Source organism: Protopterus annectens, chromosome 11.part0, assembly GCF_019279795.1.
Source record: "Protopterus annectens isolate FY-2018-M chromosome 11.part0, PAN1.0, whole genome shotgun sequence".
Taxonomy (NCBI): Eukaryota; Metazoa; Chordata; order Ceratodontiformes; family Protopteridae; genus Protopterus; species Protopterus annectens.
This window is the reverse complement of record NC_056745.1, coordinates 657,580,147-657,602,709: the sequence shown is the minus strand read 5'-3', so window position 1 is coordinate 657,602,709 and position 22,563 is coordinate 657,580,147. Positions and strand designations below refer to the sequence as shown.

The window sequence follows — 22,563 nt, the reverse complement described above, 5'->3', positions numbered from 1 at the left end:
GTGGAGTACCACAAGGTTCAGTCCTGGGTCCTCTCCTGTTTGGTATCTACTTCTCTGAAGTACAGGCTAACACAGAAGGTCTTTGGCTAACAAAGTTCGCAGATGACTGCAAACTAGGAGCCATAATTGAAACTCCTAATGATGTGGACATCCTACAAAAGGGCCTCACTGAGACAGATGCCTGGTGTCAAAGCCAAAGTCATGGCCTCAAGCTCAATGCCAAAAAGTGCATTGTCATCTCCTTTGGTAAAAACTCTGTACCCATGAACTACAACATAGGCGGCAGTATACTTACCACTGAAAGTGTGATAAGAGACCTTGGGACACAGGTGGACAGTAGTCTCTCCTTTGATAATCCCATCACCACAGTAGTCAGGAAATCCTTCTATGTGGCACACCTCATCACAAAAGGTTTCTCATCCAGAAAAAAAGAGGTCATTGTTCTCCTCTACTCATCACTCATTAGACCCATTATAGAGTACAATACCCCTTTTGGTATGTACCTCACAAGACATGTACAACAGCTGGAAAGGCTGCAGAAATACTTCACAAAGAGGATTACCGGCCTCAAACAGATGCCCTACGCAGACCGTCTCAAAAAATTCCAGCTTTACTCCGTCGCATATCTCCTACTCAGAGGCGATCTCTGCCTAACATACAAAGCTATGTCAAACCCAGAGCTGTTGGACATGCTCCACCTAAAGAAATCCCAATCCCTCCGAGCTACACGCTCTAGGGACCTAAACCTTGTCACCACAATAAACAGAACATGCCGGAGGGATAGATTCCTGTCCCAGAGACTTCCCATACTCTGGAATAAACTACCTACCTATATCAAACAAAGCTCCTCATTAGCACTCTTCAAGAAAAATCTTGATTATTGGATGGGAAATAGGAAATTCACCCCGGGGATCACCTCTGTGGCTCTGCTCAACAGTGGCACAGGAAAATAATTTTCTTGGGTGGCAAAAGCCAGAGTACATTTTTGGCTGGGCTTGTATAGGCCCCAGGGCTGATAGCCTAGTACCTGCCTATGAACCTATGAACCTTAGTCTTTTACAACTTTATTAATAGATTAATTGCTATCCATGTTCTGATGTGCCAGCCACACAAGCCAATTAAGAAAACCTGTTTTTGACAAGAAAATTTAATATAGTAAGCAGAGAAAAAAGAAGCAGTCGTGGTTTAACTAAAAGAGAGCGCCCAGACCAGCTAACAATATTAGATTTCAGAAAGCTACAGTGGGTTTGAGAAGTTTAATATGAAAAAGCTAGTATTTTTTATGAGTTAAAGTTAGTGACCTGTACACCTCATAAGGAATCATCAGTGTAGAAGCAATATTACTGTAGGTAAGCTTGAGATAACTGGTTCACAGATTCTTTCTGATTTATTTGTGGATACATCCACAGAGCACTCCAACAAAACTAGTTAAGGAGACTATGGTTTGGTTAATGATGGCTCTGAGAGTTGTCTAAGTATATCTAATGAAACTCGAGGGATGTCATAGATTCAGTCAGATCTAACTCTGCTACTGGTCCAAATGGCTGTTTTTCTGTCCAATAGTGCTAATCACATCACACCATTTACATAATTTGTTTCAAGAGTCTCTTAGTGCTGCGTTTCTTCTTGAACTCATGAAAGAAGCCAATGTAATTTTCATCTTAAAAGGGGGGACCACTAAAACTATGGACAATTATAGACCTACCAGCCTAACTTGTATTCTGGGCAAATGTTTTGAAAGCGTCTTTTGATACTTAATATAAAATTACTTGAAATCAGGTGCTGATATCTACAAACATGGCTTAACTAGCAGTCAATCTTATATAACAAATCTGATAAACTTTTGTCAGAATTTATAGGAAGCATTAGACCAGGGATTACCAGTGGATGTTGTCTACTTGGACTTGCCAAAGGCCTTCAAATCAGTGCCATGAGTTCAGATAGTTAGGGGGCTGGAAAGAAATGGGAAACCAGACATATAACAAGGTGGATAATGAAATGGCTATAGAGGAGATCATTAAATGTTAAAATAGCCAAAGTTACATCCAAAGATAAACTGATGTTACTGGGAGACCACAGAGGTCAGTTTTGGGGTCTGTGATTTCCCCCCCCATCTTTATGGCAGACCTTCCTGTTTCCAGCGATATCTAGACTCATAAGTTTGCTGAAGTCACAATAGTGGGGACAATTGTAACCAAAATGTCTCATCAGATAGGATTGCAGATAGGACTGCAGAAGCAGATGGATGCCCTTCATCTTTGGGCATTGTCGAGCAAGGCATTTAATGCAACAAAACCAATAATCATTCATTTTGGGGAAAATAGTTCCTGTTACCCATATGTTCTAATGTGCTTCTGACTGAAACCTACTTGTAAAGTATGTTGGAGCAGTTATTGATAAGTGTTTTAGTTTGAAGCCAGCATATCATCAGTTATTAGAAATTGCTTCTCAGTGAACAGAGATATTGTGCACACACTGTAGAGTAGGAATGAATGCATGCTTATAACCCTGTTTAAAGCCATCATCAGGCTTACTCTAGAGTATCGTGTTGCAGCCTGAGGCTACTCTTACTCAGATTAAAAAACTACAAAGAGTTCAAACATTCTTTACCACACTTAATTTTAAAGTTAGGTCCTTGACTTATAAATGTGGGTCAAGAGATTACATCTGTTTTCCGGCTGACTATAGATTTGTTAGAGGGGATCTAATTTTAACATACATTCACAAACATAATCTAACTATGGTGGCTACCATGGGTATTGAATTTTCATATCGTTTCTTGGGCACTAGAAACAATCAGGACCATCTTACTGACTCAATCGCTAATACCTTGCTTAGGTTCAAAGCTTTTCACTGTTGAGCAGGATGGCTGTTGAATATGCTTACCCTAAGTATAAGGAAGGTGGATAAACTGTGGCTCTTTAAAGCCAGTGTTGACAAATGGTTTGGTAAGAGGGTCTACAATCCACTACTAATTAGGTAGAGGCTATTTATTTATTTACTTACATTAAACAATGAACATTGAACATGGACTCAGAACAGTATGAACTGTTCATGACAAGATCATCCTCACTTAATTTGGTGTAATTCTTTGAGGAGGTAACTGTGACATTTGAGGGACTGACCACTTTCAGCTTCAGCTATGATGACAAAGTAAAGCAATACCATTTCCATATGTTAGAAGTAAAATGTTCTGAGAACAGAACAGAGCAGCATAAATGAGCAAATATGCTATTTAACATCAATAAAACTTCACAAGAATGTTACTTCATGCATCCTCCTCCACAATATATAACCCACCATGAAAAACAATGTTCCAGGTTGCAAAACGCAATCAAAAATAGCAGCCCAAACCTGTTCCAACACTTCAGGCCCAAGGGCAAGTTGGAAATCAAATGATGGAAAAAAAATACTTAACAGGAATGTCCAGATATAACATGCAATGATGTCCAGCAGCAGTCAACCTGCATCAACACCAAAATTAATGAATCTGTCTAATGCTGTAATTTGGTATAAACTCAGTGTCTAGGCATCACAGACAGCTACACAAAGACCACTCTAGAGAAATAAGTACGCGATAAACAAATCAGCTCAAAGGTTAGAATCATAAGACCCCACACAAGACTGATTAGATCTTCAAAAGCAGGATATAGGAAAAGTAAAACAATGCAACCAAAATGTAGCTATAAAAACTGTTGCACAGTCTGTAGCAAGAGCTATAGACTAAGCTCTAAACTGCCCAAATCACTTCCCAGTAGTCAGAGACAATAAACAGAATATCACACTGCATGTCTCAAGCTTCACAGGGTCCCCAACATCCACAGTAGATCACTGCCTCAGAGTAACAAATGAGCATAGAGTCAATTCAAATGACTTACAGAAGTTTCCAGAGCACAAACATAGAAAATAACATGCAGTGTGTATATATTTTTTCTATAAGTATTCACAACTCCTCCAACTTTGGACAGTCACAAAAAGATGACAAAACACAATGTACACATCCTGACAAATCCTGACAAGGTATTTTACAAAATCATCCATAAGATTACTGTAGGAAAATGTTAATACCTACATAGCTGAATGAGTGAATAACTGTGAGAAGCAGAGACCTCAGAAGGTGAATATAGCAGGTTACACATGCAAACTTACTGAAATGTCCACTGGAGTCCCTCAAGGCTTAGTGCCGGGACCATTTCTCTTTAGTCTATATATATCTTCCAAAAGACAACTTTGTTTATTGCAACATAATGATGTTTTCAAACTAAGAAATATCATTTAATAAGATGCAAAAATACTTTAGGACCAGTTCAACAAAATCAACACCCTGTGCAGGAAAAAAATCACTCCTCCTGCTACTAAATTACTATTTCCAGATATTAGAATAATGTTATACACTTTGATTAGAAACTTTAGTAAGGAAATATTAAAAACAGAATGAAATGCAAGATCTGTGAATGCTGAAGACAATAAATGAAGCATTGATCTGTCTGTAAAGCAAAGTCAGAAAAGTTCACTATGAAGCACACCTGATATTCAGTGCTGTATATAGTAGCTCAAAGGAAGTCATTGCATTTCCTTAACAAATGACCAAACTAGAACTTCAAGTTACATCGAGTAAACTAATGCAATAAAAGGGGTGATATTTCTGCATTAAATGCCTCTAATAATCAAGATTCTTCCCAGAAAGACAAATTGCAATAAAATATCACTGATCCGTCTACAGATTATAAGGAATCACAACTGGTAGATGAGGTAGACAAAAGATTTATTCCCAAAGCTTTTGTATAAATCATTGGATAGCTGGGAGGGAAGGAAACAAAATAATGTACTGAAATTGCAAGTAGGAAAATGGAAGAATTTATACTTTAATGTAAGGCACAACCTACTCTATTTACCTATATACTAAACTAAATATATATGTAGATAAATTAGATAATACTTCTAATGGTCTAACACATGTCAAAATCTCTTGGGTTATCAGTCTATTTACATAAAATAGTTTCACAGTTCAGAATATTACATGATTCTTGGCATGTACTGCTTACCTTCCTTTGTCACATTTTCATGTTTCTAATTCCAGCTGATTCTAGCTGATTCCAGCTAATTCTGAGCTTTGTTTGTAAGGTAATTTCAAATAAGAAACTCTTCAGTAGTATAATAAACTAAGTATTTGTGGTTGTTGATAAATATTTCAGATATTTAGATAGTACTCTAGTGTTCTGCTTCTTGATAAACATGGAATATTTGACTGACTCCTATCTGCATTATTCAGTTTGATGCACGATTTGTGTTCTTAGATGGATGAAAACCATAAGCAGTTTAAATTCCTTTCCACATCATCATCATCATTAAAATACTTAAGTAACTAAAATGTAAATTTGTACACATACCTCTATGGGTATCGTTATGCAGCAAGAGTAAGGTACCCCACATTTCTCCCTGCTGGGATTCTCTGGAGTGCAGTTGAAATACAAATTCTTGGACCAGTCTGTGTAATTATTCCATCCGCAACACTGGAACTGAATTAAAAAAAAACAACTAACAATCTCAACTTTTTTGTTTTAATAAAGGGGTATAATTTTACTAGTAGCTACAATAAGAATAATCAGGTAGAAACATTGACAGACAGACATACAGACAGCTAGACCAACAGATTATATTACAGTTACCTTACATATTAAGGCTGGCAGAAAGTGACAGTTTGCTGTCTAGTCTATCAAGAATTTCCAGTTGTCATCTTACAGATGTCCCACCTTCTATTCTTCCGTCATCTCCAACTCTCCCAACCTGTCAAGAGGAGTTATTCTGAGTTAGTGTATACTACCATCTCTGGCAGTCCATTCCACATAACTCTCTCCATGAAATAAAACTTGTTTAGGTCTAAGTTAAAATGGGTTCCCCTCTGTCTGTAACTGATGACCTGTACTTCCCTCCCTATCCTTTCTTCCAATGTTCACCCCCTCACAGCCATCTGCCAGTATCTTACACGCCTGCAGCATGTTCCCTATAGCTTCTAACTTTCCTCATAGGCAGCCTCAGCTCTTTTAGAATTCCTATGCCATCTATTCCCCTCCATTCCTTAATTGCTGTTTGTGCCTTTCCTTAGACCCTTCTCAATGTTGTTATGTTTTTTTCCCTTGTCTAACACACTACCACAGCTGGGATTTAAGCAATGCTTATCAGTGGCACAATAACTTCTTTGTCTCTTAAGATGTTCCTGGATTCATAGATGTTTACTAGGTTAATGACCACAAGGGACTTTTTAAGCCTAGCCATGCATTCCAAATCTCTTACAAGTTCTAGTATCCTTGATAAGTGTAAGCAGGGGCTTGGGAGGTGAAACAGTTACAAGCAAGGGCTTGGGATATGAACCATTTACCGGCTGCATGTGTCCATTAGAGACATAGGTGCCAAACCAGGGATGAATTTCCTGTTCCTGATCCAATTATCCAAGTCACACTTGAATTGGATTAGGGAGGAACTCTGCTTCACATGGATCCAGAGAAGGGGTAGTCTCTGGGATACATACCTGTCTCTCCATCAGGTCCTATTTATATCACAGGCAAGGTTTAAGTCTTTAGAATGGGTACTTCCGGTGCTGTTTGTTTTGTGGATATGCAGGAAGTCCATCAGAGTGGGGACTGACAATGCCTTGTATGCCAGGCATAGATCTCCCTCAACAGCCTGCAGGAGACAGACTACAGGGATAGGGCCTAGAGACAGTGTGTATAGAACATGTTAATTATGCCCTGTATTCTTTTAGTGAGGAACCTCTGTGAACATTCCAGTTGTTGGATATACCTGATTAGGTACATACCAAAGGGGGCATTGTACTCAGTGATACATCTGATGAATGCCGAATACAGTGGAACAATGACTTCCTTGGACCTAGATGCCATACCTTTGTTTATAAGTCGCATAACACAGAATGATTTTCTCACTACTATACACATGTGATGGTCAAAGGCTAGATTGCTGTCTATGTGTATCCCCAAGTCCCTGACTACTGGGTTAACTCTTAGGGGTGTGTTGTTAATATGACAGTTACCAGAGGTGGATGACTTGCTGAAGAATACTATTATGCATTTCTTGGCATTTAGGTTTAGTCCATGGCTCTGACACCAGTTGTTTGTCTGTGTCAGCCATTCCTGGAGAACATTTGTGTTGGTGTGGGATTCAATGACAGCTCCTATTTAGTAATAATCTGCAAATTTATTCAGCCAGAAGCCATTGACATTGCCCCCTGACTTCAAAGAATTAAATGCCAAAAAGGAGTGTTCGCAGGACCTATCCCTGAGGGACTCCGCTTGTGACTGGTGTTTTTGTAGAGGTGGCTTCCCCAATTATAACTTCCTGAGTCCTGTTTGTGAACCAGTGACACAAGTTTTGCACCTAACCTTTTGAATTTGTCAACAATGCCTGAGTGGGGTATTGTATCAAATGCCTTGGCCAGGTCAAGGTAGGCAGTGTGAACCATTTTGACCTCATCCATTGCTTTGGTGACCTTCTCACAGAAGCCCACCAGGTTGAGTAGGCATGACCTGCCCTTGACAAAAGCAAATTGGGCCAGGTCCAGTGTCTGGAGGTTTACTATGTCATTATTGATCATTTCCATGATAATTCTTTCCATGGCTTTGAATATGACACTAGTGAGACTTATGGGTCTGTAGTTTCCAGTGTGTGTAGATGGTTCACCTTTGTGAAGAGGAATGACTGTTGCTGATCTCCATTCATGAGGTATGAAGCCTATTTGAAGGCTACAGTTAAATAACAATTTTAGATGGCCTGATAGGTCATGTTTTATGCTATTTAGAAGGCATCCTGGGATATTTGTCTGGGCCCATTAATGCACTGTTCTTAGCCTCAGAGACAGCATTAAGGACCTGTTCCCTAGTGATAGCAAGGAGAGGTATATTTGATGGTATTTCCTGAGGGAAGGTTGAAGGGAAGAGAGGGATAAAGTTGGAGCTGTGCCTGTCACCCAGTAGGTTTGTCATATCTTCTGGTTCAGTATAGGTGGCTCCATTTACAATGAGCTTTGCACATAATTGTGTATTGCCTTGGAGGTTGCAGACATAGCTAAAAATGCCATGTGGTTGTCCTTGGCCTAGTAGACCAAATTTATCTCAAATTTGGCTTTGGCAGTCTTTATTTGTCCTCTGAGTTGTTTGCTTAGTTTGATGAGATTGCGTTTATCCTGCTGGGTGCTGCATCTCATAGTTTTTGCCACAAGTTTCTTCCTTCTGTTATACAGCCTATTAATTTTGTGATTTCACAAATTTGGTTTGTTTTTTGAGTTAGTTCTGTACTTCTTCCTGGTGAGCATAGCTGCCTCTATGCAACTATTTACAAGCTTGTATAGGATTTCTGTGAACAGTTCTGCACAGGCAGTAGTGTTCTCAGTGTTTATGGGGCTTGAAAGTTTGTTAGGTTATCACTTAATAGCAGGAAGTTAGCCTTAGAGTAGTTCCTGAATATTCCAGGGTTAGATGGGGATCTAGGTTTTATTCTTACTTCAAAGGAGACCTTTTTGTGGTCTGACCTTACCAGAGAAGACATTATACTAGGGGGTGTGCAGCACTCTCCCATATTAGTGGGACCAGATCCAGTATGGTTGCACCCCTGGTTAGCGTATTTGTATTTACAAAATCCAGGAATCTCTGTGCCTGTACATTTGGTGTCATATATATGATTCCCAGTTAAAAGGGGGTTAATTAAAATCACCTTTGAATATGGTATTGGGTTGGATGATGAGTGTTTCTAATAAGTTTAAATACATGGTATGGGTTTCCTGTGTCATATAGGGAGACCCATAGCTTGCAAGGAAGTGGTATTGGATTGTGCCTATGGTGATTTGAACATGGAGATACTCAAGTGCATTGTTCTTTTGACCAGCCTTGAGGTATATTTATTTTTGATGTTAATCGAGACACCTCCACCTTTAGTACGTGTCTGTGTAGTAGCTGGTCTAAATGTGTGGAAGTGTTTGGATTCAAAATAATAAGTTACCAGTGAAAGATGAAAACTAGATACAAGTAAAACAATTACCTTTCCAATTTCCACAAAAGTCATAAAAAGATTAAATGTTTGATGTTCTATAAAAGTGTCAGTGATGCAACAGGTAGCACACTCAGTGTTGTTGCAGAAGGCTGTGCATTTTATTCCCATACCGGGTGGATCAATTGCTGCCACTACAGTGCAGCATGGATGGGGAGGGGGTGTTGTACTTCTGAGTGTGCCATTCTTTGGATGAGTCATTTAACTGAGACATACCTGTTTGAGTTAGTGGTACCTCAGATGGATGTATAAGATCCCATTACACCTATCAAAAAGAGTTAGGGTCGATTATTTATATATATAAAAAAGAACTCTTACTTACAACTTATTTACATATTTACAAACATTTACAACTGTACAAATATATAGATATATAAATATATTTACATATATTCATAATTTTCTTTACCATCATACTAAATTTTCATCTCTATTAGACCCCCCACTCCTTTTTCCATAACCGCCATCTGATTTTACTTAATGTTGTTGCTAAAATCAAGACTTCCAAGATGGCTGCACATTGAGTAACAGCTTAATTTCAACTCTCCCAGTTTGAAAACAGAAACTCCAAAGAGAGAGACAGTGAATTCATTTTGGGGTAAATTTCAGTAGGATGCCAGCAAAACAAATTCAGAGAACCTGAAAAAAAGTCAACCACAAAGGTGAGGAAAAACCACTGGGAAGAATTCTGCAGCTGTTCAGCAAAAAGCAGTGCAAGCTCCAGCATTGGTGCAAGACATGACTTCCCGAAACCTAGAGGAAAAATTATGTCAAATGTACTCACAGCTGATTAAAATAAATGAAACACTCATGGAGTATATCAACTCAAATAACAAAAGGCTGGAAAAAATGGAAGATGTTTTAAGCAGATATTCTGATGAGGCAATAAAACTGCAAAAATCAAAGATCAAAATGAAGAAAAGGCTTGCTGAATATGAGACTGCTCAAGAAGAGATATTTCAATAAATAGAAGAATTAGAGGACAGAGCACACAGGGAAACCCTGAGATTTTCTGCTGTACCAGTTAAGGAACAGACTGTATTAATTTTATGAAAGAACAAATAAGCAACTGGACTGGTATTTCACAGCAGGAATTGTTAATTGAAAAATCACATCATGTGTATGCTCCAAACCTGACCATGAGAAAGCAACCTAGACCTTTATCATTGAACATGCAATCCTACCAGCAGAAGGAGTTGATTCTGTTAAAACTGTGGCAGAAGGGCAAAGTACTAAAAGTGGAAGACAGTAGAGTACTTGTGGAAAAATGATTACTGACTGTACACCAGGCAGAAGAGGAGTAAATTTATTCCACTAATCCGGGAATTTCAAAAAGCAAGCATGAGATTCAAGCTACTGTATCCAGCTATCTTCAGAATATTTTTTCCTAGGGGACAAAATCATTTTTTTATGCAGAACATCCTAAGGAGGAAATACAAATGTTTGTCAAACAAAAAGTGAGCTGTGAAACAGAAGGAGATTCTGATTCTTGTTCTTCCGGTAATAAAGACCACAGAGTGACTGTGCCACTGAAATTTTTTTCCAGTGTTTCAATGGAAAATACTTGAGAGACAGTAAAAACCACAAGAGTTGACTAGAAGAATGAGAGCATGTTGGAAAGGAAGCAGAGACTGATTTGGAAGATGGAGATAAACATGAATAAAACCAGCTACTCAGAAAATAAATAAATGTGGGATTATAAAGCATTAATTATATTTGTGAAACATGACAGAAGAAGAAAACCTGGAAATACTGAACTTTTTTGACTTTGTTAAACTTGTAGGGGACTCTAAAGCATATGCCCAACTTCATGTCATTAATGTTTGGAGGAACGTTTAGGAGAGGGGAAAAAGAAAGAAAGATTTAACTGTAAGTAAAACAAACCTTTGTTCTTAACAGTTGCATTTGTATAGTGCATGATATCTGCATGCTATAAAGTAAAGTTTTCTCAGTTATTTTTAAGTGTAATGGTGATATTAAAGTAAACAGGTGACCCTATTTTTTTCTTTCTTTTCTCTGTCTCCTTGTTCAGTTTTAAGAAATGTAGGCACTGAAATGCAAAAAAGAAGAAAAGTATGTTCAAAGGAATATGACAAGAAAAAAATATGTGTTTTTTTTCTCAATCTTGCATAGGGGAATAACTGGATTAAGGCTCCTGGCTTTATCTAGTAACAAGTTTTATGAGAAAGCAAATAAGAAAAAAAAAACATTGGATATAATAAAGCTCTCCTCTAGCAAATAAATAAATAACTAAATACTTGTAAAAGCAAATCTGTATCTGGTTCTCATGTCTCTGTGGAGATAATCTGGAAAAGAGTAATATAAACAGAAAGCTTCTTTCGTTTAACTGCTTTCTTTCAATGACTAGGAGATAATGCTTTCTGAAAACATTCAAGTGTTTTCTCATTCTGAGAGAGTAATAAAGATAAAGCACAACCAGACAGCACTCAGTAGAAGCACAAGCTATACCGTGTACTTAGCATGGATAACCTTCCTTTTAGATTAACCCAAGTCTGTAACTATGGCTGTCAGTTTGGGGCAATTGTTCCTATTAGGAAGGTAAAGCTTTAGTTTTTGAAGATGTACATAGTTTTGTGTGTTAATATGTTTTTGGGGGGTATTGGGGTGTAATTTTTTTTGTTTTAGGGTTTTCAATAAAACAAAATGTTTTGTAAGATGTGACATGGGGTCAAATGAATATGACGAGAAACAGCTGTATAAAAGGTCAACCTGCCAAACATTAGTGTGCACTTGTAACACAAAAGCTGGAAATATATATTTAACAAAAAAGTTGTTACAAATAAAAGGTGGAATAAGTTTTTAACCTAATGACCCTTTTGATATTATATTTAAATGTTAATGGTCTCCTAGATATATACAAAAAAGAAAGAGTAGTGAACTATATTAAAAATGTAGTAGAGTGAGAAGTGAGCAAACGCTTACGGAAAACCCAAGAGATGCTGTAAGTATGTTTTCAAAGAATGGTGCTTTCCTCCTTGGCTACTGCTGTTAAAAATCTTTGTTAGGACGCTGCTCCTTGTTTCTTCTTTAAAAGAACTTTTATTAAAATGATTTAAAACAAAAAACAAAATAAAAACTACAACCTAACCATTTGAAAGTTAGCATTGTAACGCAAAAAAGAGAGATGAGTGCTTTCGGTTTATCAACCTTCTTCAGATCTGCTTAACATTTGCAGCTACTTCTATTTATATTCATGCTCCTGACTTAGAGTCATCCCCCACAACCAATGGGAGTCTCTATGCTAATTCTTGGTGTACTTGTAATCCAATCCGATGTTCTGGTTCTTATTTCTTGGAAGCCAATTACATTCTTCCATGCAAATAAGTTTTAATAAATCTACCAATGTTTATTCATTCCTTTCTCTCACCTAATTTGCTATTCTTTTCCTTTTGCTCCAATGGCTTGTGTGTATCCTGTTGCTAGATGCAGGCTCCACCTTTTTATGTCATGTTCTTATTTGCCTTTTGTAAAAACTAATCACTATCCCTGCATAGCATTTTTCATGTATTTCACCTCTATATTGGAGGCGTCTGTCTGCCTATAACAGAGCTACAACCTCTTCTCTTTCACGAGTTGTCTTCATTAGGTAAACCACAAGTACAGTGGCTTTCTCCTTTGTTTTAAAACATAGGATCAAACACTTTCTTGTAAATGCTCTTACTTCCATGTCATCAGGTCTCTTTCAAACTGATAGCGCTTACTTAATTACATAAATGCACTTGCTAACTCACATCATAAATCACAAACTTTTTTTTTTTATTTTGTGTCTTGCTTCTTGATACCAAGTCTCTTTCTGACTAAGAGCGCTTGCTTATATTCGAAGATGTACTGCTGATTCCGGTTATTCTATCCGAGTTTTACTTTGTGCAGAGCTCTTTACTCAGTCTTATTAAGAAGCTATCCTAATTGTTTTTTAGTGTTTTGTAATCCATTGGTTGGCAAATTACACTTCTTCTCCTTTTTCTCCCATACTAATTCCAAACTCTCTACTAATTCAATGCCTTTTCTTCATTTGCTGACAAATTTTCGCTAATAAATGTCTTTGATCTCCGTAAACATCATTTCTCCTTTCTAATTGATGTAAATAATGGATGAACAACACTCTTTCTATTCCTTTAGCGCTCTAAATTTCAATATTTTCCAGACTTCTACATGACAATGAACTTGATTTCAATTTATTAATAGTTTGGGGTTCACTCTCCTTCCATCATAATGTTCATACCAGGGCTAGAACCCTGAACCCTTTGTTTAAGGGTCTAATGCTCTACCGACTGAGCTACGTTGGTAGATGCATAGTTCAACTCCCTCTTAGTTTTCTTTTCTTTCTAAACAAGCTTGAGGAGGACTGTAACATATAGGCCAAAAAATATATAATAAGCAAACTACACTCTTTTTATTCCTTTGATGCTCTTGGTTTCAATGTTTTCCAAACTTCTTCTTACACAGTAAACTTAAATTCAACTGTTTTCATTTATGGTTGGAGATTTCTTCTCCTTTCACCATGGTGCCCAGACTGGGAATCGAGCCCTAAACCCTCTGGATAAGGGTCTGATGCTCAACCGACTGAGCTACATTGGCAGATGTATAATTTATTTCCCTCGTAGTTTCCTTTCTTTTAAAACAGGTTTAAGCGGGACTATAGCATTTAGTCTGGGGAATTGGTTGGATCGTAAATTAATTATCCATTGCAACTCAATTTTTTCTGTTCTATTCACTATATCACCTCCTCTTTCCATAGGCTAAATCTGTGCCAAAACCATAAATCTAAAGTTATGCTCTGGATTTTCTTTAATATTTACATAAAGAGCATTAGTCTCTATTTTATTATGAATGTCCCGTATATGTCTTAATACTCATTCTTTGAATTTTCTGTTAGTCTTACCTATATAGAATGCTTTACATACCATGCAACTTGCTACATAGATCACATTCTCACTGTTACAGGTTGCTCTTTCTTGAAAGATGTAAACCTTATTTGTCATTGGATGTTGAAACCTATCTGTGTTCATAATGTACTGACATGCTTTGCATTTTCCACATTTAAATGTTCCTGTTAGCATAGATACATTATTTGTCTCTTGCCTATCTATGTCACATAGGAGCCTCTTTAATTTCTTCTTATTTTTATAGGTATAACTAGGATGTTCTCCTACTATGTCTTTTATCTTCTGGTCCATTGTTAGTATAGGCCAGCATTTCTTAATAGTTTCTCTTATAATAACATTATCTGTACTGTACATCAAAGGACATCTTATTATTTCCTTTCTTCTGTTCGGCTCCTTTTCTTTGTTCTCTTTATCAATTTTAGCTGAATAGTATGGTCTCTCTTTCTTCCTTCAGATAACTCTAAGCTTGTCTTCATCCATTTTTTCTTCCTTATATCCTCTCGCTGTAAAGTTGTTCATCAGTCCTTGTATTTCTTCTCGAAATATATTATCATTGGTACACAATCTGGAGACCCTTTGCACCTGGTTGTCCTTAATATTTTTAAAAATATGGCCTGGATGCATGCTAGATCTATGTAAAAGATGTTTTTTCCAAGTTGTTTTTCTATACAGGGCTGTTTCCAATCGTTTGACCTCATCCGTAATAATATTAACATCCAGAAATTCTATTTTCTTCCGTGACATTTTGATTTCAAACTTTAGGAAATCCGTTGTTGTTGTTAGAAATTGAATGAATTGCTGCAACGAACTTTCATGCCCTCTCCATATAAGGAGGATGTCATCAACAAAGCATCCATAGAATTGTATATGTTGTTGCCAGATGTTATTTTCATCTTTGCTCCACTGGCATTCCCATTGGGCTAATACTATATTAGCATAACTATTGGCACATGGAGTGCCCATGGCTACTCCCCATTTCTGCCAATAGACTTCATGCTCATATAGAAATACATTGTTTTGTAATATAATTTCTAGTAGCCCACATATCCTTTCCACATCCTTATTCGGTTGGTTAGCTAGTATAAAGTTTCTGACTGCTTCTATACCATATCCATTGGGTATGCTAGTAAATAAGCTATTCACATCCATTGTTGCCAATACCATATGCCTATAGTTGTCACACTTGTGAGCTTCAGCATACAATTTCTCTAATAATTGCACTGTATCTTTTAACAATGTAGGTGCTTTATCTAACAGATTTTTAAGCTCATCTTCTGTGTAAATGGAAAGAGGCTCCGTGATCCACCTTCTTCCTGAAACTATAGGTCTTAATGGCAGATCATTTAAATTCTTGTGTACCTTCGGTATGCCTTTTATTTCTGGTATTAGTGGATGTAAGTTTTCAAAAAAATACATATAAGTCTTCATCTATTATTCTACACATTAATTTTTCATACAGATCTTCTTTGACTTCCTTTACCAATCTTTCTATTTGTTTAATACCTATCTTAGTATATGTAGTTGTAGCTCTAAGAAGCTCCTTCATCTTGTTGTCATATTGTTCCTTTTTCATGATGACCAATGCACCTCCTTTGTCAGCTGGTTTTATCACTATTTCTTTGTTAAGTTGCAGTTCTTTCAATGCCTTGTGCTCTCTATAGTTCAAATTGTGGAATTGTTTTCCTTTTCCTTCATCTTTGTGTTGTGCTATTTCATTCTCGCAAAGTTTGATGAATGTTTCCACCTGAGGATGATTTATAGGCACAAACGTACTTGGCCTCTTATAGATTTGTTTTAAATCATCTGAACCCAGACTTTGTGTATTTTTGGTGCCATGTATGTATTTTAACGTTACATTTCTTCCAAATGTTTTTAAATCTATTACCACCTCACTAAGCTGAGACCTAATGGAGGGTATAAAGGTCAAGCCTCTTTGCAGAAGTTGGTTTTGTTCCTCACTCAGTACATAGTCTGAAATATTTATTACCAATGGCTCGGTATCCTCTTCTCTACTTCTTGTTTGCCTCTCATCTAGGTTGCCTTTCTCTTTTTCCTTTCCCTGCTTAGGTATCTTGGGGCTCTGTTGTTCTATAGATGTATAAGAAAAGGGAGTTGTTGAAAAATTGGTGCATATTTTTCTCCCTTTTTAGGTATCGCTCCTAGCTTACTACTTTCTTAATTATTTTCTTTATTAACTATCTCTAATGTTCTTGATCCCACCTTCTCTGTTGTAAATACAACTTCTAATTCTTCCATGTCCTCAGTAACTATACTGCCATTCGTTACTACTCCTTCCTCTTTATTATCACTCCCCTGTCTTGGTGGGGCATGGATTTCTGCTTGCACATGTTGTTTTCTAGATGTTACTTCCGATAAGGACATTTTTCTTCTATTTTGTTTAGTATCGCTAGTTTTAGGTTGATCTTGATTCCTTACTGTTCTTGGCCATTCAAAGAGCTGGCCCACCTTAAAGTAATCAAAATCTCTTCTTAGTTTGTTAATTTTTATCATTTTTAACTTACTGTCATAAATGTCCAATTTGTCTTGGATATAGAGGCGAAATACATGAAAAATGCTATGCAGGGAGAGTGATTAGTTTTTACAAAAGGCAAATAAGAACATGACATAAAAAGGTGGAGCCTGCATCTAGCAACAGGATGCACACAAGCCATTGGAGCAAAAGGAAAAGAATAGCAAATTAGGTGAGAGAAAGGAATGAATAAACATTGGTAGATTTATTAAAACTTATTTGCATGGAAGAATGCAATTGGCTTCCAAGAAATAAGAACCAGAACATCGGATTGGATTACAAGTACACCAAGAATTGGAATAGAGACTCCCATTGGTTGTGGGGGATGACTCTAAGTCAGCAGCATGAATATAAATAGAAGTAGCTGCAAATGTTAAGCAGATCTGAAGAAGGTTGATAAACCGAAAGCGCTCATCTCTCTTTTTTGCGTTACAACGCTAACTTTCAAATGGTTAGGTTGTAGTTTTTATTTTGTTTTTTGTTTTAAATAATTTTAATAAAAGTTCTTTTAAAGAAGAAACAAGGAGAAGCGTCTTAACAAAGATTTTTAACAGCAGTAGCCAAGGAGGAAAGCACCATTCTTTGAAAACATATTTACAGCATCTCTTGGATTTTCTGTAAGTGTTTTCTCACTTCTCTCTCTACTATTTTAACCTTTTGTTGAGAGCAATGCACTTGGCGCATGAAAAATTTGAATATGGAAAGTGAACAGAAAGCAAATCAGATTTATATGAAAAAGAAAGCAGCCACCTTACATATAAACAACTGCAATCCATTGATCGATATTAATATCACAGAAGGAACGAGGACAGCGAATATTAGAATAAATAGTACATTCGAGAATTTATACAAAGAAGTGGAAAATGCAGCACATAAGTTGAAGAGATTGCAATGGCAGCGTTTCCACATGGAAGCGTGCCTACACCATAACCTGATACCTAGAGGACTAAGGGTCAGATGTATACCAAGTTATGGAAACACTTATCCGGAGCTCTTAGCACAATGGCAACGGATCAACATAGAAACCAGTTTTAATTATATTAGACTACTTATAGATTTCTTTAAGCCGCAGGAAAATGAAATCTCAGAACTTATACAAATAAAGCAGAGTGAGATGGAACAACTAGATCTCTCTGAAGAAAATCTTATGAGGTTGGAGAACCTCCAAGACAAATTGGACATTTATGACAGTAAGTTAAAAATGATAAAAATTAACAAACTAAGAAGAGATTTTGATTACTTTAAGGCAGGCCAGCTCTTTGAATGGCCAAGAACAGTAAGGAATCAAGATCAATCTAAAACTAGCGATACTAAACAAAATAGAAGAAAAATGTCCTTATCGGAAGTAACATCTAGAAAACAACATGTGCAAGCAGAAATCCATGCCCCACCAAGACAGAGGAGTGATAATAAAGAGAAAGGAGTAGTAACGAATGGCAGTATAGTTACTGAGAACATGGAAGAATTAGAAGTTGTATTTACAACAGAGAAGGAGGGATCAAGAACATTAGAGATAGTTAATAAAGAAAATAATAAAGAAAGTAGTAAGCTAGGCACGGTACCTAAAAAGGGAGAAAAATATGCACCAATTTTTCAACAACCCCCTTTTCTTATACATCAACAGAACGACAGAGCCCCAAGATTCCTAAGCAGGGAAAGGAAAAAGAGAAAGGCAACCTAGATGACAGGCAAGAAGTAGAGAAGAGGATACCGAGTCATTGGTAATAAATATTTCAGACTATGTACTGAGTGAGGAACAAAACCAACCTCTGCAAAGAGGCTTGACCTTTGTACCCTCCATTAGGTCTCAACTTAGTGAGGTGGTAATAGATTTAAAAACATTTGGAAGAAATGTAATGTTAAAATACATATATGGCACCAAAAATACACAAGGTCTGGGTTCAGATGATTTAAAACAAACCTATAAGAGGCCAAGTATGTTTGTGCCTATAAATCATCCTCAGGTGGAAACATTCATCAAACTTTGTGAGAATGAAATAGCACAACAAAGATGAAGGAAAAGGAAAGCAATTCCACAATTTGAACTATAGAGAGCACAAGGCATTGAAAGAACTGCAACTTAACAAAGAAATAGTGATAAAACCAGCTGACAAAGGAGGTGCATTGGTCATCATGAAAAAGGAACAATATGACAACAAGATGAAGGAGCTTCTTAGAGATACAACTACATATACTAAGATAGGTATTAAACAAATAGAAAGATTGGTAAAGGAAGTCAAAGAAGATCTGTATGAAAAATTAATGTGTAGAATAATAGATGAAGACTTGTATGCGTATACCAGAAATAAAAGGCATACCAAAGGTACACAAGAATTTAAATGATCCGCCATTAAGACCTATAGTTTCAGGAAGAGGGTGGATCATGGAGCCTCTTCCAATTTACATATTAGATGAGCTTAAAAATCTATTAGAGAAAGCACCTACAGTGCTAAAAGATACAGCACAATTATTAGAGAAATTGTATGCTGAAGCTCACAAGTGTGACAACTATAGGCATATGGTATTGGCAACAATGGATGTGAATAGCTTATTTACTAGCATACCCAATGGATATGGTATAGAAGCAGTCAGAAACTTTATACTAGCTAACCAACTGAATAAGGATGTGGAAAGGATATGTGGGCTACTAGAAATTATATTACAAAACAATGTATTTCTATATGAGCATGAAGTCTATTGGCAGAAATGGGGAGTAGCCATGGGCACTCCATGTGCCAATAGTTATGCTAATATAGCATTAGCCCAATGGGAATGCCAGTGGAGCAAAGATGAAAATAACATCTGGCAACAACATATACAATTCTATGGACGCTTTGTTGATGACATCCTCCTTATATGGAGAGGGCATGAAAGTTCATTGCAGCAATTCATTCAATTTCTAACAACAACAATGGATTTCCTAAAGTTTGAAATCAAAATGTCACGGAAGAAAATAGAATTTCTGGATGTTAATATTATTATGGATGAGGTCAAAGGATTGGAAACAGCCCTGTATAGAAAAACAACTTGGAAAAACCATCTTTTACATAGATCTAGCATGCATCCAGGCCATATTTTTAAAAATATTAAGGACAACCAGGTGCAAAGGGTCTCCAGATTGTGTACCAATGATAATATATTTCAAGAAGAAATACAAGGACTAATGAACAACTTTACAGCGAGAGGATATAAGGAAGAAAAAATGGATGAAGACAAGCTTAGAGTTATCCGAAGGAAGAAAGGCAGACCATACTATTCAGCTAAAATTGATAAAGAGAACAAAGAAAAGGAGCCAAACAGAAGAAAGGAAATAATAAGATGTCCTTTGACGTACAGTACAGATAATGTTATTATAAGAGAAACTATTAAGAAATACTGGCCTATACTAACAATGGACCAGAAGATAAAAGACATAATAGGAGAACATCCTAGTTATACCTATAAAAATAAGAAGAACTTAAAGAGGCTCCTATGTGACATAAATAGGCAAGAGGCAAAGAATGTATCTATGCCAACAGGAACATTTAAATGTGGAAAATGCAAAGCATGTCAGTACATTATGAACACAGATAGGTTTCAACATCCAATGACAAATAAGGTTTACATCTTTCAAGAAAGAGCAACCTGTAACAGTGAGAATGTGATCTATGTAGCAAGTTGCATGGTATGTAAAGCATTCTATATAGGTAAGACTAACAGAAAATTCAAAGAACGAGTATTAAGACATATACGGGACATTCATAATAAAATAGAGACTAATGCTCTTTATGTACATATTAAAGAAAATCCAGAGCATAACTTTAGATTTGTGGTTATGGCACAGATTAAGCCTATGGAAAGAGGAGGTGATATAGTGAATAGAACAGAAAAAATTGAGTTGCAATGGATAATTAATTTACGATCCAACCAATTCCCCAGACTAAATGCTATAGTCCCGCTTAAACCTGTTTTAAAAGAAAGGAAACTATGAGGGAAACGAATTATACATCTGCCAATGTAACTCAGTTGATTGAGCATCAGACCCTTATCCAGAGGGTCTAGGGCTCGATTCCCAGTCTGGGCACCATGGTGAAAGGAGATGAAATCTCCAACCATAAATGAAAACAGTTGAATTTAAGTTTACTGTGCAAGAAGAAGTTTGGAAAACATTGAAACCAAGAGCATCAAAGGAATAAAAAGAGTGTAGTTTGCTTATTATATTTTTTTGGCCTATATGTTACAGTCCTCCGCAAGCTTGTTTAGAAAGAAAAGAAAACTAAGAGGGAGTTGAACTATTCATCTACCAACGTAGCTCAGTCGGTAGAGCATTAGACCCTTAAACAAAGGGTTCAGGGTTCTAGCCCTGGTTTGAACATTATGATGGAAGGAGAGTAAACCCCAAACTATAAATAAATTGAAAGCAAGTTCATTGTGCATGTAGAAGTCTGGAAAAATTTGAAATTTAGAGCGCTAAAGGAATAGAAAGAGTGTTGTTCATCCATTATTTACATCAATTAGAAAGGAGAAATGATGTTTACGGAGATCAAAGACATTTGTTAGCGGAAATTTGTCAGGAAATGAAGAAAAGGCATTGAATTAGTAGAGAGTTTGGAATTAGTATGGGAGAAAAAGGAGAAGAAGTTGCCAACCAATGGATTACATAACACTAAAAAACACTTAGGATAGCTTCTTAATAAGAATGAGTAAAGAGCTCTGCACAAAGTAAAACTTGGATAGAATAACAGGAATCAGCAGTACATCTTCGAATATAAGCAAGCGCTCTTAGTCAGAAAGAGACTTGGTATCAAGAAGCAAGACACAAAATAAAAAAAAAAAAAAGTTTGTGATTTATGATGTGAGTTAGCAAGTGCATTTATGTAGTTAAGTAAGAGCTATCAGTTTGAAAGAGACCTGATGACATGGAAGTAAGAGCATTTACAAAAAAGTGTTTGATCCTATGTTTTAAAACAAAGGAGAAAGCCACTGTACTTGTGGTTTACCTAATGAAGACAACTCGTGAAAGAGAAGAGGTTGTAGCTCTGTTATAGGCAGACAGACGCCTCCAATATAGAGGCGAAATACATGAAAAATGCTATGCAGGGATAGTGATTAGTTTTTACAAAAGGCAAATAAGAACATGACATAAAAAGGTGGAGCCTGCATCTAGCAACAGGATACACACAAGCCATTGGAGCAAAAGGAAAAGAATAGCAAATTAGGTGAGAGAAAGGAACGAATAAACATTGGTAGATTTATTAAAACTTATTTGCATGGAAGAATGTAATTGGCTTCCAAGAAATAAGAACCAGAACATCGGATTGGATTACAAGTACACCAAGAATTAGCATAGAGACTCCCATTGGTTGTGGGGGATGACTCTAAGTCAGTAGCATGAATATAAATAGAAGTAGCTGCAAATGTTAAGCAGATCTGAAGAAGGTTGATAAACCGAAAGCGCTCATCTCTCTCTTTTGCGTTACAACGCTAACTTTCAAATGGTTAGGTTGTAGTTTTTATTTTGTTTTTTGTTTTAAATCATTTTAATAAAAGTTCTTTTAAAGAAGAAACAAGGAGAAGTGTCTTACCAAAGATTTTTAACAGCAGTAGCCAAGGAGGAAAGCACCATTCTTTGAAAACATATTAAAAATGTAGAGTGGAAATGGCTATGCTACAGAAGACATATTTGGAAAGAACTGAACAGTTGAATTTGATAAAGAAAGGTTTTGCAGGACAGTTATGTTAGCAGAATACACGGGTCAAAGGAAAAGAGGAGTACTTATATTCATTGCAAGAGGGGCTCTAATAGTGATAGAAGAGGATAAGAAAGATAAACATATTATTTATGTAGTACTAATGGGCTACTGATAATGGAGGAGGGGGATTACACTGGCATGTATTTATATACTACCTAAAACTGCTACAATGGAGCTTAAGAAAATTCTGGGAGAAATAATCAGTTTTCAGCAGGGAATATTAGTTATAGGTGGGGACTAGAATTTGATTTTCAGCAGGGAAGATGTGTCTGGGGAGCCCAGAAGAGAAAATTTAACAAAGGAGGGTAGATTTTTGAAGTAATTTACAAAAATATTT

At 36.6% G+C, this 22,563-nt stretch overlaps 1 protein-coding gene across 1 annotated transcript in view; it reads right to left on the bottom strand.

The window, feature by feature from the left end:
- Positions 1–22,563, bottom strand: part of LOC122815534 (tetraspanin-33-like) — a 429,437-nt gene that overhangs the window by 157,101 nt on the left and 249,773 nt on the right. The window contains exon 6 of the mRNA XM_044088100.1: positions 5,391–5,519. Within this exon, the coding sequence (XP_043944035.1) occupies positions 5,391–5,519 (129 nt within the window). The remainder of the gene's footprint in view (positions 1–5,390; positions 5,520–22,563) is intronic.